This window comes from Melospiza melodia, chromosome 9 (genome assembly GCF_035770615.1).
Source record: "Melospiza melodia melodia isolate bMelMel2 chromosome 9, bMelMel2.pri, whole genome shotgun sequence".
Lineage (NCBI taxonomy): Eukaryota > Metazoa > Chordata > Aves > Passeriformes > Passerellidae > Melospiza > Melospiza melodia.
The window spans coordinates 21,333,355-21,346,168 of record NC_086202.1 but is presented as its reverse complement, the minus strand read 5'-3'; the positions used below and the strand labels follow the sequence as shown (position 1 = coordinate 21,346,168).

General features: G+C 38.6%; 1 protein-coding gene across 5 annotated transcripts in view; it reads right to left on the bottom strand.

Moving 5' to 3' along the window:
- KAT6B (lysine acetyltransferase 6B) overlaps nt 1-12,814 on the bottom strand; it is a 101,418-nt gene that overhangs the window by 20,740 nt on the left and 67,864 nt on the right. For all 5 annotated transcript variants that reach the window (XM_063163828.1, XM_063163826.1, XM_063163829.1 and 2 more), the window contains exons 11-12: nt 12,545-12,706; nt 10,150-10,243 (exon numbers count right to left, since the gene is read on the bottom strand). In XM_063163828.1, coding sequence (XP_063019898.1) covers nt 10,150-10,243; nt 12,545-12,706 — 256 coding nt within the window. The remainder of the gene's footprint in view (nt 1-10,149; nt 10,244-12,544; nt 12,707-12,814) is intronic.

The following is a 12,814-nucleotide window of genomic DNA, read 5'->3' as shown; positions in this document are numbered from 1 at the left end:
TTAAATTTACATTTTAAAAACTATTCAATAAATGACACCGAGAAGTAAATTGTTTCTACAACTGTAACTGCTGAATGAACGCCCTTCAGGAACTGCCTTTACCTTCTGGTGTTTAATGCTGACAGCACATGAATACTGGGTTGTAAATATATCTGCTGTGCACATTAGACATTACCTGCTTGCCTTACAGGCTCTATGTACTCTACAAGACCAAACTGACAAGACAGGAAGATGGACCAGGAGGTTTTGCCTAATATAACAAGTACAGTGAATATTCTCGGAATCTTCATATGGCACTGAGGCCAAGCAGAACAGACAGATGGCATCCATACCATTAAGCTCTGACTCTCAGCTGGGGTGTTAACCTGGCTGTTAACATAATCCTCTCAGATTCATGGCTCAGGAAGATTGTTATCACACTTGGAAAGTGACAGATGCCCTGGACAAAAACTGTATCAGGGATAGTTTTAGAGGAGATAAAGTTCCAGAGCCCAAGAGCTTTTCCTATCATTATTTTATGCATACCTACAAATGACAGCCTAGCAGTACTAAACAACATGAACAGAAGTGAAACAGGGAACTGAATACTGAGAAGCCAAAAGACATCTAAGCAAACACTGCAAGTGCTGTGTTTGGTCAGGTCAGTGGTCATGACACACATAAGATACAAAAGATGCAAGCTGTATTTGTCTGACAGGAGCAGCAAAATGTCACTGCTGTTCATTTGCTAAAGCATGCTGTATAACAGGGAATTAACCAAATCAGACTTAGAAGAAAAAAACCTTAACAGGTGAAGAAGATTATTATTAAATTTGGTGGTAATAGCTGATTAGTCACATATACAGAAATTGCCTAAGAAAGGGCACATTACCTACCAAGCATCAAACACAAATGTACCTATTACAGCACACTTCAAAAAGCTAAGCCCAAGATACAGTAATCTGCTAAATATCTACTGCGACTCAAAACAGCAGTAAACAAGGGAAAAATAAAACTTCTTTAAAAGAAGGTAGAACTGACTAATAAAAATGCTGGCACTGGAAATAAGGCCTCTGTTAAGGAAGCCACAAGGCTCTCTGTGCCTCAACAACAGCGCGACAGGCCTTTGTCTTCTACGGTCTGGGCCACGCGTTTGGAGCAATCACTGCTGAAGACCAAGGCAAGAAAGCCATGGAGTACCTCAGCCTTCTTCATATACTGAGTAACCAGGTCCTCCATTTCCTTCCAGACAAGGCTCACTTTTCCCTATTCTTCCTCCTATCATCAATGTATCTATAGATTTTTCTTGTTTCCCTCAATGTCCCCAGACAGATTTAACTTCAGCAGATGGCTTTCCATGTTCACTAATGCCCTATAAATACAGCTTTGTTCAAAAAATACTTACTATCATTCTTACAGTGTTTAGCCTTGCCTTTTCACTGTTTTCATTGTTATCTGGAATAAAGATGCTCTTCAGTTAAAACAGCCTTAGCTTCTGTATCTGAAGTGACATGTCTGCTTTCTTTTGCAATTCTGATAAATGTACAGTGTCTTAAAGCTATATAAAAGTGATGCCCAGAAATCCCAAGAGGCTGATTTTCTTGGAATAATCTTAAGTCAACTAAGCTTGATTCAAAATCCATCTTCATTCCCCCCTCATCTAAATCTCAGCTTGACAGAATGCTCCTTATTAGTTATTTAGGAGAGGCCAAACTCAAGCCTTGGGGTCAGCAACATAATCAATCATCAAGAAAAGAACAGAAAATAAGCAGCAGCAGTCAGGCTTCCTCACAGATTTACAGCCACCACAGACACTTTAAATTCATTCCTAAAGAAAAAAAAAAAAAAAAAGAAGAAGGAGGAAAAAAAGAAGAAGAGGGCAACTCAACCTTTCATCTGGACACAGTGCATCTGTAAACATCACCCAAAACAATGAGGAGACTGACACAGTGCTCTGTACTGGGGCACACAAGTCACTCGGTCAAGCACAGAAAACCCCACAGCACAGAATGATTCAGCTGGGCCACCACATTTAACAAACTAAAGAGGACTGTTTCACACAGATCCTTAAATCTTTATAAGTGTGGTTTGAGAATACACCTTTCCAATAAAGTCAATTAAAAAAAACACTGTTCCTCTCCACCTCTGGTCTCGCATTTTCACCTTCCACTGTTCGCCACAGCCCCAGCAGTAACAAAAGAGTACTTTCAGGATTGTAATGTGAGAAAGGAAGTACTCTTAATTAAAGCAAATTTTATCTTAAAAAAACCCCATGGTCCCACTTCATCCACACCTCAATTCTGTTTACAGACCACAGCAAAGCATGACTGTGAACAACTCTTAAAAAGTGTGTTTATTCTTAGACTGTATTTCTGTTATATTTCAGTATTTGTTAGGGCAAACTGTAGAACATCTTAACATCAGATTTTGGAAAAATAACAGTGCAAGAGCTGTTTAATGAATGTGTTCATAATTTCACAGACAATCTAACTTTTAAAATGCTATTTCTACTTCATATTCATTTTTAATTAAAGTAGTTGGACATTAAAAAAAATCCATATGATTGTCTTAAAGCATTTAGCAAAAAGTAACTTTCACCAGAAAGTAACATTTACCAAAATGTTACTTTCTGGCCAACGAATCATTTCTCATAAAGAGATTAAGACTATCACTGTTATATAAACACATACCACACAAGTGGCACTTAGAACCTCCTGCAGATCAGGCCTGGCTCTAAACTGCAGGCAGGTATCAGACAGTGGCTCTCAGCACTTCCAGAAGCATGCCAGAACCTAAATGCCACCTGTGAACACACTTCCTCTGATTTCTCCTAATACATTGGTTTCATTATATCATCCACCTTTACATTTCTTTAAATTGCTTTGTTTTCCAGAAGTCAATTCATTAATTATTAGAAGAATTTAAGTTTTCTCAGTTCAGGATCTCTGTCTTGTTTCCATCTGAATAGTTTAAAATCCTCTTTAACATGTTACTTTAAAGAGAAATCTACACAGGTACTTACCACCAAGTAAGGCTACGCAACACTAACTGTGTGAATTCATCATAATGAAGAAAAACACATTTTCATGACTTCTACCTTCTTTTGCCCTCACAGCACTTTTCTGTTAATAGTTTGCCATTGTTTCCATTTTCAAGTATGCTTTAAAGAAGAAATCACACAATTTCTGTACTGTAATGGCTTTTGCTCATTTACCTCATTCCAGCTTCCTCCCAAAAATGAAAGCACTTCAATCAAGAAAGCCTTTCACCTTTTCTGAGGCTCTTCCTTTACTGATATACTAGTTTTTCAGGGGCCCTGTAAAAACCTGAGGCAGCATTTTTACTCTATTCTACCACTTATTATCAACATGTTTATTGTATTTAAAAAGTGATTCATCTTCCAAACAGGGTTGACATTTTCCCAAATGCTACTATCTTACCAGCAATATGTTGCCCTAAATGAGAGGCCACATATTAGTCCATTACTAGTTTTAAGTTTTGCTCAATTAGATTTTTTTCGATGGCTGCACAAACATGGTGCTTCACAAAAAAATGACTGCTTTTCAGGTTTCCACAAAGGAATAGCCTAATTTGCTGTTAAAGTGGAGAGCCTGGAAACACTACAGTGAGAACCACAGATAAGTGAGTTATAAAATAGATCTTTTGGCACAGAGACATTTTCAAACTTTCTTGATACATTAAAACACCACAAAGCCACTTTGGAAGATGATACTAGAAGAGATTATTGTCCAACTAGACATGGAAACCTAGACTGACTCCTTCTGAAGATACTGCAAAAACCCAAGACATAGGAATGCATAAGAGAGAGAAAACTAAGCCCAAAATTGTCTAAAAGGAATTGTTGCTTTTAATCAAAAATAACCTTTTGTCTGTATCAGAAGACAGAGCTTTTCAATTAGAGGAGCCAGAAGGAAGTTGGAAATAACTAGCTGATCCTAGAAGTGTAAATGCTGTTTGAATTGAGCATATTAAAACATAAGGGTTTTATTTTTGAGCTATATGCTCATCTTCAAGCTTAGCAGAAAGCCAAATCTTTTCCTTTGACAGAAACATTGATTTTACAGGCACCACCAGCTCCTTAACAAACTTGATGGAAGAACAAAACTGCACTAACCACCAGAAGAAAATCTTATCCTTTTCAGTCTCCTTTAAGCTGTGCCTGAAGACTAACCTAGGTTTCATGGAATGCGGTTTTTCAGCTTGTTTCAACAGTATCTCAGAACTGCTGAGGTGTAAGAAATAAACACACTGTTCCCATTCTCACCACTAGAGGTTAATGCTACCTGCAGACACTTGCGGGACAGAAAGCTTCTCTGCCTACAGCAGCTCTCTGGGCTCAATGCACAATGCTTACCACTTCTGCATGGCTGGGCACTAAGCAGGGAACATCTTCCACATTTCCATAGAGAGATGCAGATCTTCTGAAACAAGTGCAGACTGGAAGGAATTCAAGAATGCACTTTACAAAGCTATGCATCTTTTTTTTTTTGCCCATTCAGTACCTCATCACCATCCCTCACTTCTCAAGGAAAGTGCACACAGGATCATGTATAACAAACACTTCTGAGGACATCTGTACTAACTCCCCACACACTTGCAGCCCAGAATATTTCTGGGCTTTTGCGCTCAAAAGCCCCTCGGAGGTTAATGTGAACATGAGATTGTAGCTACTTGCAGTCAAGAGGACAGGATTAGAACTGAGAGCAAAGCAACGAGCTTTAGTTTCAGATCTTCAGTCAAGTTCTTCAAAGCTGTGAACCACAAATAAACACTATTAAGAAGCAATGTAGGCTAATGAATGTTGCCACTGACCAAGCAAAAGAGCGGCTACCAATTATAAAACATCACTAATGTTACTTACCTCCTTTATCACTGCCTCTGATACTTACTGATGAAAAACTTACTCATTTAGGAGGAAAAAAATATTTTTTCCTTAACAGTTTTCCCTTTCTTGTAGAGCAAATTTTTTTGCTTTGGAAACTTGCCTTCCCTGTGCTATACCTTAGCCTGCTGCAGTGCTATTATTGCTGCCACCCTGCTGCTTCTGCACATCAGGACTTGAAGATTTACTCACCTGTTTGAACAGAACAATAAACAAAACCCAACATTTGACCAGGAAAAATACCAGATTTGGGGAAGTGAGCAAACAAGGACACTTAACAGAGTCGATTTTCCTACACCACAATAGATTTTCTCAGGTAATATAAATTCTATTTGTTTCTTCCACTGTCAGATTTGAATTACCTTTCCCTATTACGGTTTTCTCACAAAAAAATCTGAGCTACACATGCTAAGTCCTAAAGGTAAATCAGGAGTTAAGTCAAGCTAAGGAAAAAAAAAATCCAGCCTTTTCAATTTGCATGCAATAAGTGATAGGAAGGTTTTAAAAGTTAGCATTGACTTTCCCACACAGACAAATGAACCAAAAAAAAAAACCAAAAACCCACAAAACAAAGAATGTATTTAGCCCAAACAGAATCCCAGCATCCCTAAACATGTTTCATCTCTTGAGCAAGAACAATAATTTCACAATGAACAGATAAACCAAATAAAAACAAGGAATTCTGAAGGGGAAGACAAAACTGCTACAATCAGTTGGACCAGAAACAGCCTCAAGATAAGTAACAAAAGGCTACCAAGGACTTTGCTTCTCAGCATTAAGCCCAGTTGTTTCTGTAATGCAAATGAACTGTCAACATCCTAGCCAGCACAGTTGGAAAGGTTTATCCTAACAGTCATATGCATTTCTTTTCTTCCAGCTGCTGGCTAGGCCTCCAGCATGGAATTTGCAATCCAGTATGCAGAAATGTGAGACTGTGACAAGATGAGCTTTGTGAAGCAGTACGGATCAAAAGACAACTTTAAACTTACAGCAAACAAATATGAAATACTGCTGTATTTCATTCTAGCAATAATGAACTCTGTGTTAGGTATGCCAAATAAAGAAATACTAGTATGTTCTGGCACTGCAGTCTAATGAATAGAAACAGAAAGCGTATGAAGATTGCAGGCTTTGCAAGAGCTCAAATCAGGAAAGCAAAGAAAAATGTCTTGCATAGAGAAGCTGCTGAAGTTTATAAAATAAATGGATCTGCACAGAGAGAAGCTCCAACCCTGTGTCTTCAGTGCTTGCACCGTCCCCACCAGAGCAGCAGTACAGGCTGAACTGACAGGGCCAGCCAAAGCTCACCCAAATGTAAGCACAGGAAAGCAATCCTTGGGACAGGAACCATAGCTGTGCATCACTGCAAGGGACTTGAACTGAAACAAACCCACAATGGGCTCTTAGGCAATAAAACCCTCTTTCTGCTTCATTTCTGGAGCAACTTCAGCTGGAGCCTACTTGCCCAAAAACTTGATTTACAGCAAATAGATGGATGCAGAAGTCAATTATTCTCCCTCAGACAAAACCCTGTAATCACAATCCTGTAAATCCCACAGAATGCAAGAACAACAAAGAAATGAAAACAAAACAAAAAGCCCAGACCCAAAAAGTTTGGCAGGAGCTTTCAGTCCTGTAAAAGGCAGGAAGGTATAAATGTAACAAGCAAATTAAGACCCCTATTCATTTTCAGGAAATGCTTTTTATGTTAGCTACACTCCAAGTGAAAATCAGATTCCCTATGCCTACGTAAAAAAATCAACCAACTCCACAAAATAGTATTTAATAAAGCATACTTAGTGTAAACAAAGTGCAGACTTCATGTAAACCATTTTGTCTTCAGTATAACATGCTTCATGAAAATAGAACAGGTTAAAATTATTGTCTTAGAGTGAATGAAACAAAATGAAGCAGTATCAAGTCTTCAATTTTACAAATAAATAGTTTAACCATTTGATAAAATACTTAAAACTAAACTTTTCTTAACTTCTAAACAGCCCAACAAGTTTCTATCACAGTCAAAATCTCTAACTTCGCCACAATTAATAATAATAATAAAAATATTACCAGGCTTTAAAAACACAGTTACAGAGAACATTTTTTTAATTTTAGTAACATTTCTATTTAAATGATGAATGATATACAGAAAACTAGAAATTAAATTATTGCTGAAGCCACTCAGAATAGCAACCTCAGGCATTTTACAGCATGCCTGCTTCTCACAAGAGTTAATTTCCTCTTTTAAAAACTCCACTTTCCCACAGGTGAGATTATAGATTCCTGAAGAGACACTCCAATAGACCTTTATAGTGGTGTCTACAGAGTAAGAAATACTGCTATTACCAGTTTGGATATGAAATACAGTTAAGTTTAAATGTAGTTCAGAAAATGTTAGGGTGAAAAAACTAAAAATCACTGGTCAGAAGACAAATATGTATTTTTCCTTTAGCAAAATTATTTATTTTCCCTTGCTAATTACAGCATGACCATATAAGACTCATCTGTGAAAATAAAATTAGCTTAAGACAAAAGAATGCATCATAATCTAAACAAACAAATGCATTTCACTTACCAAAAACAAGCAAATTTTTACCACAAACTACATTTTCAGCAGACTGCTGACAAAGCAGAAGTTGTGTAGTGGCTTAAAGGCTGTGTTCTTTCCAGCCTATCAAGTGTCTGGATATATACAAAATAATGTGAGCAGTCAACTGCTTGCACACAGTTTTTAAAACCTTCCCTTCTGTGGTTTGTAATCATCATTTCCTGAAAATTACTTGCTCAGTTACGTTTTTATTATTATAGTCTAAACACTGTTCTGGTTACTGTTATAAAAAAAGACAAGTACCAGTGACTGCTTCACAGATTTCAAAATAGAGCAGTTTACAAGCATTACCCACATAACAAATGAAGACTTTACATTCAGAGCATAAAATTTATCTTGCTACGACTTTATGAGAACATGACAGTCTAGATAATGTCACTGGCAAAGAATGCTTTAAACTATGATAAACTTGGTCGGTTCAAGTTTAGAATAATAACTGGGGGGTTTATATCATATCTTCTCAAACCATTTAGAGCAATTTATACTCAGGAGACCACAAGTGAACAGGAAGAGTAAAGCACAAAGAAGATGGGAGTTAGTCCAAAGGCAGAAACACATCAAATTACAAGAAAAAGAGTAAATAATTAATTCGGAAAGGTTTTCCTGTAAAAAAGATTTTGGGGTCACTAATTCAAATGAAGCTAAGCCCCATTTCATGGCATTCAGCCTCCGTCCTGAAAAAAGATACAAATACATTGTAGGAAAACTAGCCTTGAAAGTTTTTCCTTCCCTTCTACATCTAGGGAAAAGCAGCCACAAGCAGTTCTCTCATTACCTTTTAGGTAGTTTGCACCTTACTCACAGTACAGAGCCAGACTTTCTCAGTCATCTCTTGGTTCCTCATTCTGCTGGCAAATGAAACAGACTGATTCCCAGGAAGTTAAGGGAACCTCTGTCCAGAAAACAAAGGGGAAGTACTGAAGGACTGCCTGTGTGCTACTGAAGTGGGTGGTCTGGTAGCCACAGCAGAAGCCAAAGGTGTCTCTGGGTTGTGCCCAGTTGGTACAGCTGCAGCCCTCACCTGTGATCTGAATGTGTCTGCAAAGAGGAGGGTCTAAGAATAGCACCAGAGAAGCTCCAAGCAAGTTATCACATAAAACCTAATGATTCAAACAACCCCATGTACTTTCAGATTTTTCTAGAAGGACAAGAAGGCCAGAACACCCTATTGATTTTCCCAGACTGAGCAGCACAAGGCACAGTGGCAGAGCACACATCCAGAGAGACACAGCATAGTCATATCCTGACCTTCTGTGGAATTGACAGGTTTCATGGCAGTGCCATCAGTTTTGTATTTATAACCATTGCAAATTCAACTGGAATAACATTTTTTGAGAGGGAGAGAGTGATACCAGAGAGTAAGAAACAAAGGAAAAGCCTGGAAGTACTTACCAGTGCCCACTTAAGAACTCCTCACCTCCTTTGCAAAAAAGACAGGATTCTAATCTTAAAACAGGGCCAATTTCTACCTAAGTAAGCTTAAAGTTGTCTCCACAGATCCAGAAATACACGGCCCTTCTCACAGCCTTTGCTAAAAGGTTGCAGAAGGCACACAATGGAACAGCTGCTGTGTTCCAGTCCAGTGACAGCTACATTTCAGTGGTGGATTAAGTGGTCCACAACCATTTTTACCTAACTCACAGGGGTATAGTGAAGGCTGCTTATAAAGCCATGCAATGATGGGACATATTAAGTATCTTTATACACTGTAACACAGTCATGCTGGGTACAACACTGCAAGAACAGAACTTGAAAACTCTACAGTTACAAATGATTGTCTTTGTCCTGCTGTTACACTGCAATGTATTATTATTTGCATTTTAATGTTCTTGCATACACCTTCAGGGCAGGAATCCTATTATCTGAACTATCTCTACCCTCATGTAATTCTACAGTGCCTTATAAAACATAATAGTGAAAAGCAACCACATACAATATACACTAACTCCTTATCATCCTCCCTCTAAATTACAGTAGATAGATAGATTCAGGAGTAATGAGGACACTCAACTGAGAAGTTTCCTTAGATAATTTTGTTTGGAGTTCCCTTGCACAAAAGATTTGGGGAATAACAAATCTATATTTAAACCAGTGTGCCTGAAGCCTTCTAACGGGTCAGACAGTTCAGCAAAATAAAGCAGCAAGTACGTGTACATCCACTAACACCTACACCCTTTCTGGCAACAATTTTCACTAAGAAGGTGATGAAAACAAAAACCAAAATACTTTTCTTCCATGGGGCAATTCTTCAATTAAAGCTTTTTTTTTTTTTCCTAAAAAAAGATACAAGCTAAAAATATTAAAATGGAGAGAATGCCTCTGACTAACACCTTCTTAGCTATAATCACAAATAATTGCCTCTTCTTATACTAATGAGCAAAGCAAAATGGAAAGTAATTTAGACAATTCATTCAGGGTAATAGCTTTGTGAGCTAATATTACTGCCGAGAGATCCATTCTCAATTTCCTCGAGTACAATAACAGAGCAGCACTAAGTTTTTCACTTCAGGGAGCTTTTCTATCCTATGTAAATATAAACAGAAATCCCATTATCTATTGATAAAAACAACAGAGTGAGTTAAATAAAGTTTCGCATGTTACACTTTCATATAACAGCCATCAGCTCCTTGGATCACAAGTGTAAATAAAACACTTCACTTACTGAAATCAATGAGAAACCTTCCAAATCCTTGCCTTTGGTATTGGGGCATGATCATTATGCAGGAGACATTGTACTTCTGCTGGCAAAGCTTTTCCTGTGGGAAGGAGAAACAGATCAAGTATGTCAAAGCACTGCTGAAGTGGGCAATTGCCTGCACCTGCTACTGTCCTTGTAAAATATCCCAATAAGGTGAACAGATGCATGGGTTCAGTACCAAAGTCAAATAATTCCATGCTAATGTCTAATTTTAAGAAAAAAGTATCAAACATACCCTGAAGGGTTGTCCACCATTTTTTTTTCACTGTCTCTGGCTGGGGGGGGGAATGTGGGGGGGCAATAGGTCGCCTCTGATGCATTGAGCGTTTTGCATGTAATCACCATCTTTTATACAATTTATTAGTATTGTTGCTGTTACTGTTCAATTTCTTATCTAATTGCTAATTCCAGTAAATTGTTATTCCAACCCATAACCTCTGCATTTTGCCTCTCTTTTACTGGAGGGAGTGGCTGCATGGGGTTCAATTTCCAGCTGGGCTTAAACTACAACAATGAGGAAAAGGCTGAGGTATTTCATGCCTTCTTTGCCTCAGTCCTTAACAGCAAGACCAGGGTACCCAGCTCCCTGAGCAGGAAGACAGAAACAGGGAGCCCCTGTGATCCACAAGAAAATGCTAAGTGACCTGTCATGCCACTTAAAATATCTACAAGTCCAGAGAGCCCAAGGGAACTGTTGGAAGAGCTCAGGGAGCCACCTTCCACCATTTACCAGCAGTTCTGGTTAACCGTAAAGGTCCCATTTGACTGGAGGTTAGCAACTGTAAAGCAAATAAAAAGTGGCAGAAAGAGGATTTGGGGAACTGCAGGTCTGTCAGCCTGACCTCTTGAGCCAGGGGAAGGTCACAGAGCAGATCATTTTGACTGCCATCATGTGGCCCATGCAGGACAACCAGGGAATCAGGTCCAGCCAGCTTGGGTTTATGAGAGGCAGGTGCTGCCTGACTAACCTGATCCCCTTCCATGACAGGGTGACCCACTTGGAGGAGGAGGGAAAGGCTATGGCTATGTTCTACTTGGGCCTTTCTCTTATCCCCAGTAAGCAGTGACATCAAGGGAGCATCAAGGGAGGTTCAGATTGCATGTTAGGAAAACTTGCTTCAGTGAGAGGGTAACAAAGCATTGGAACAGGCTGCTCATGGAAGTGGTAGAATTGCCACCTCTGGAAATGTTCAAAGTACTTGTAAATGTGGCACCTGGGAACACTGTTTAGTAGCAACCATGGCAGTGCTGGGATAACAGTTGGACTCAATGATCTCAAAGGTATTTTCTAACATGAACCATACTATGATAAGGAACAAAAAAAGCAAGAGACGCACTTTAAGGTGCAACACCTTAAGTACATGGAGAAAATACTTGGCTAAATAAAAGTTGACATGTCTGTCACAACAAGTTCTGACTGACATTACAGACAGTGTAAATTGTGCCTACATGTCTCACTTGAATTCCAGCAAGGCCCACCTCTCAGAAGGATGTGGCCAGACATTCAAGAGATCACTGTATAATATCCAGATACTCTGACAAGGCTTCTCCTATTATTTTCCCACAAATCACTTATTCAAGAAAGAAAACATATAGTCAATAGGAGGCAGCAATACCAGGATCAGCAAGTAATGAGTTTTTGAGTAACTGTACCTATTCAACACAACCCTTAGGGGCAAATTATGGACAATAATGGAAGCTTTTCCCATTGCAGGCACATCTAACTATAGTTCTCCATTTTTCTTGGTCATCTGTGTCAAGATAGTTCACTTAAGTATTATTTTTGGCAATAGCAGCCATCTATTACTTGAAAATCAGTACTACAACTGAGACATCCACTCTAAACAAGGGAGGCACCACGAAGTCAGGCAATGCATTTTTACATAGGAGCAGCAAGTAACTGCATTAGATCAGACTGCACACAAGAGAGCAACAGCACTGCCCATTTACATCTAAATAGCCAGCTGGAACTGCCAGCAGTCAAGCCATGAAAACACATCAACATTCCAAATACCTGCAACTTTTACAAGTTAGATTTGGCATACTAATGCAAAAATCTTGGGGAAGGAAAAAGATTTAAATATTCAACTGAAACTACAACAAATTCTGGAAACAAAATCCCCAAACAAGAAAAAGCCTGCCCCCATCCACGTGGCTGAGCAAATTCTGAATTTGCATCAGTCAGAGGCAAGAAAGTACAATATATTTGAGACAATGCACATAATATTCAAGATCTACAGAGAGGCTTTCAAGCTTATGGGTTTTTTTCTGATTTCTGATTTTTCTTTGCTTTTGGGAGAAGCATTAAGGAGAGCAGGATATTACAAATACTAAATAGACCCACTTTTAAAATTTTTACCTTAGAGAAATATCCAACTAAATGGCAGCCTTTCTCATCATTTTTTGTAAGTACATAGAAGAGGAATGGTTCAACATCATAATACAACGTTTTGTGGTCCAGAAAGAGCTTAGCTAACAAACAAAGATTCTGACAATAAATTTTGCTCACATTTCCATCAACCTAGAAAAGAACGACAGATGCAGTTATTTCCATGGCACTAACAAGTTAGGACCAAACAACTTATTCAATCAGTTGTATCCGAGAAGGAAACATGAACAGTGTGGTGTT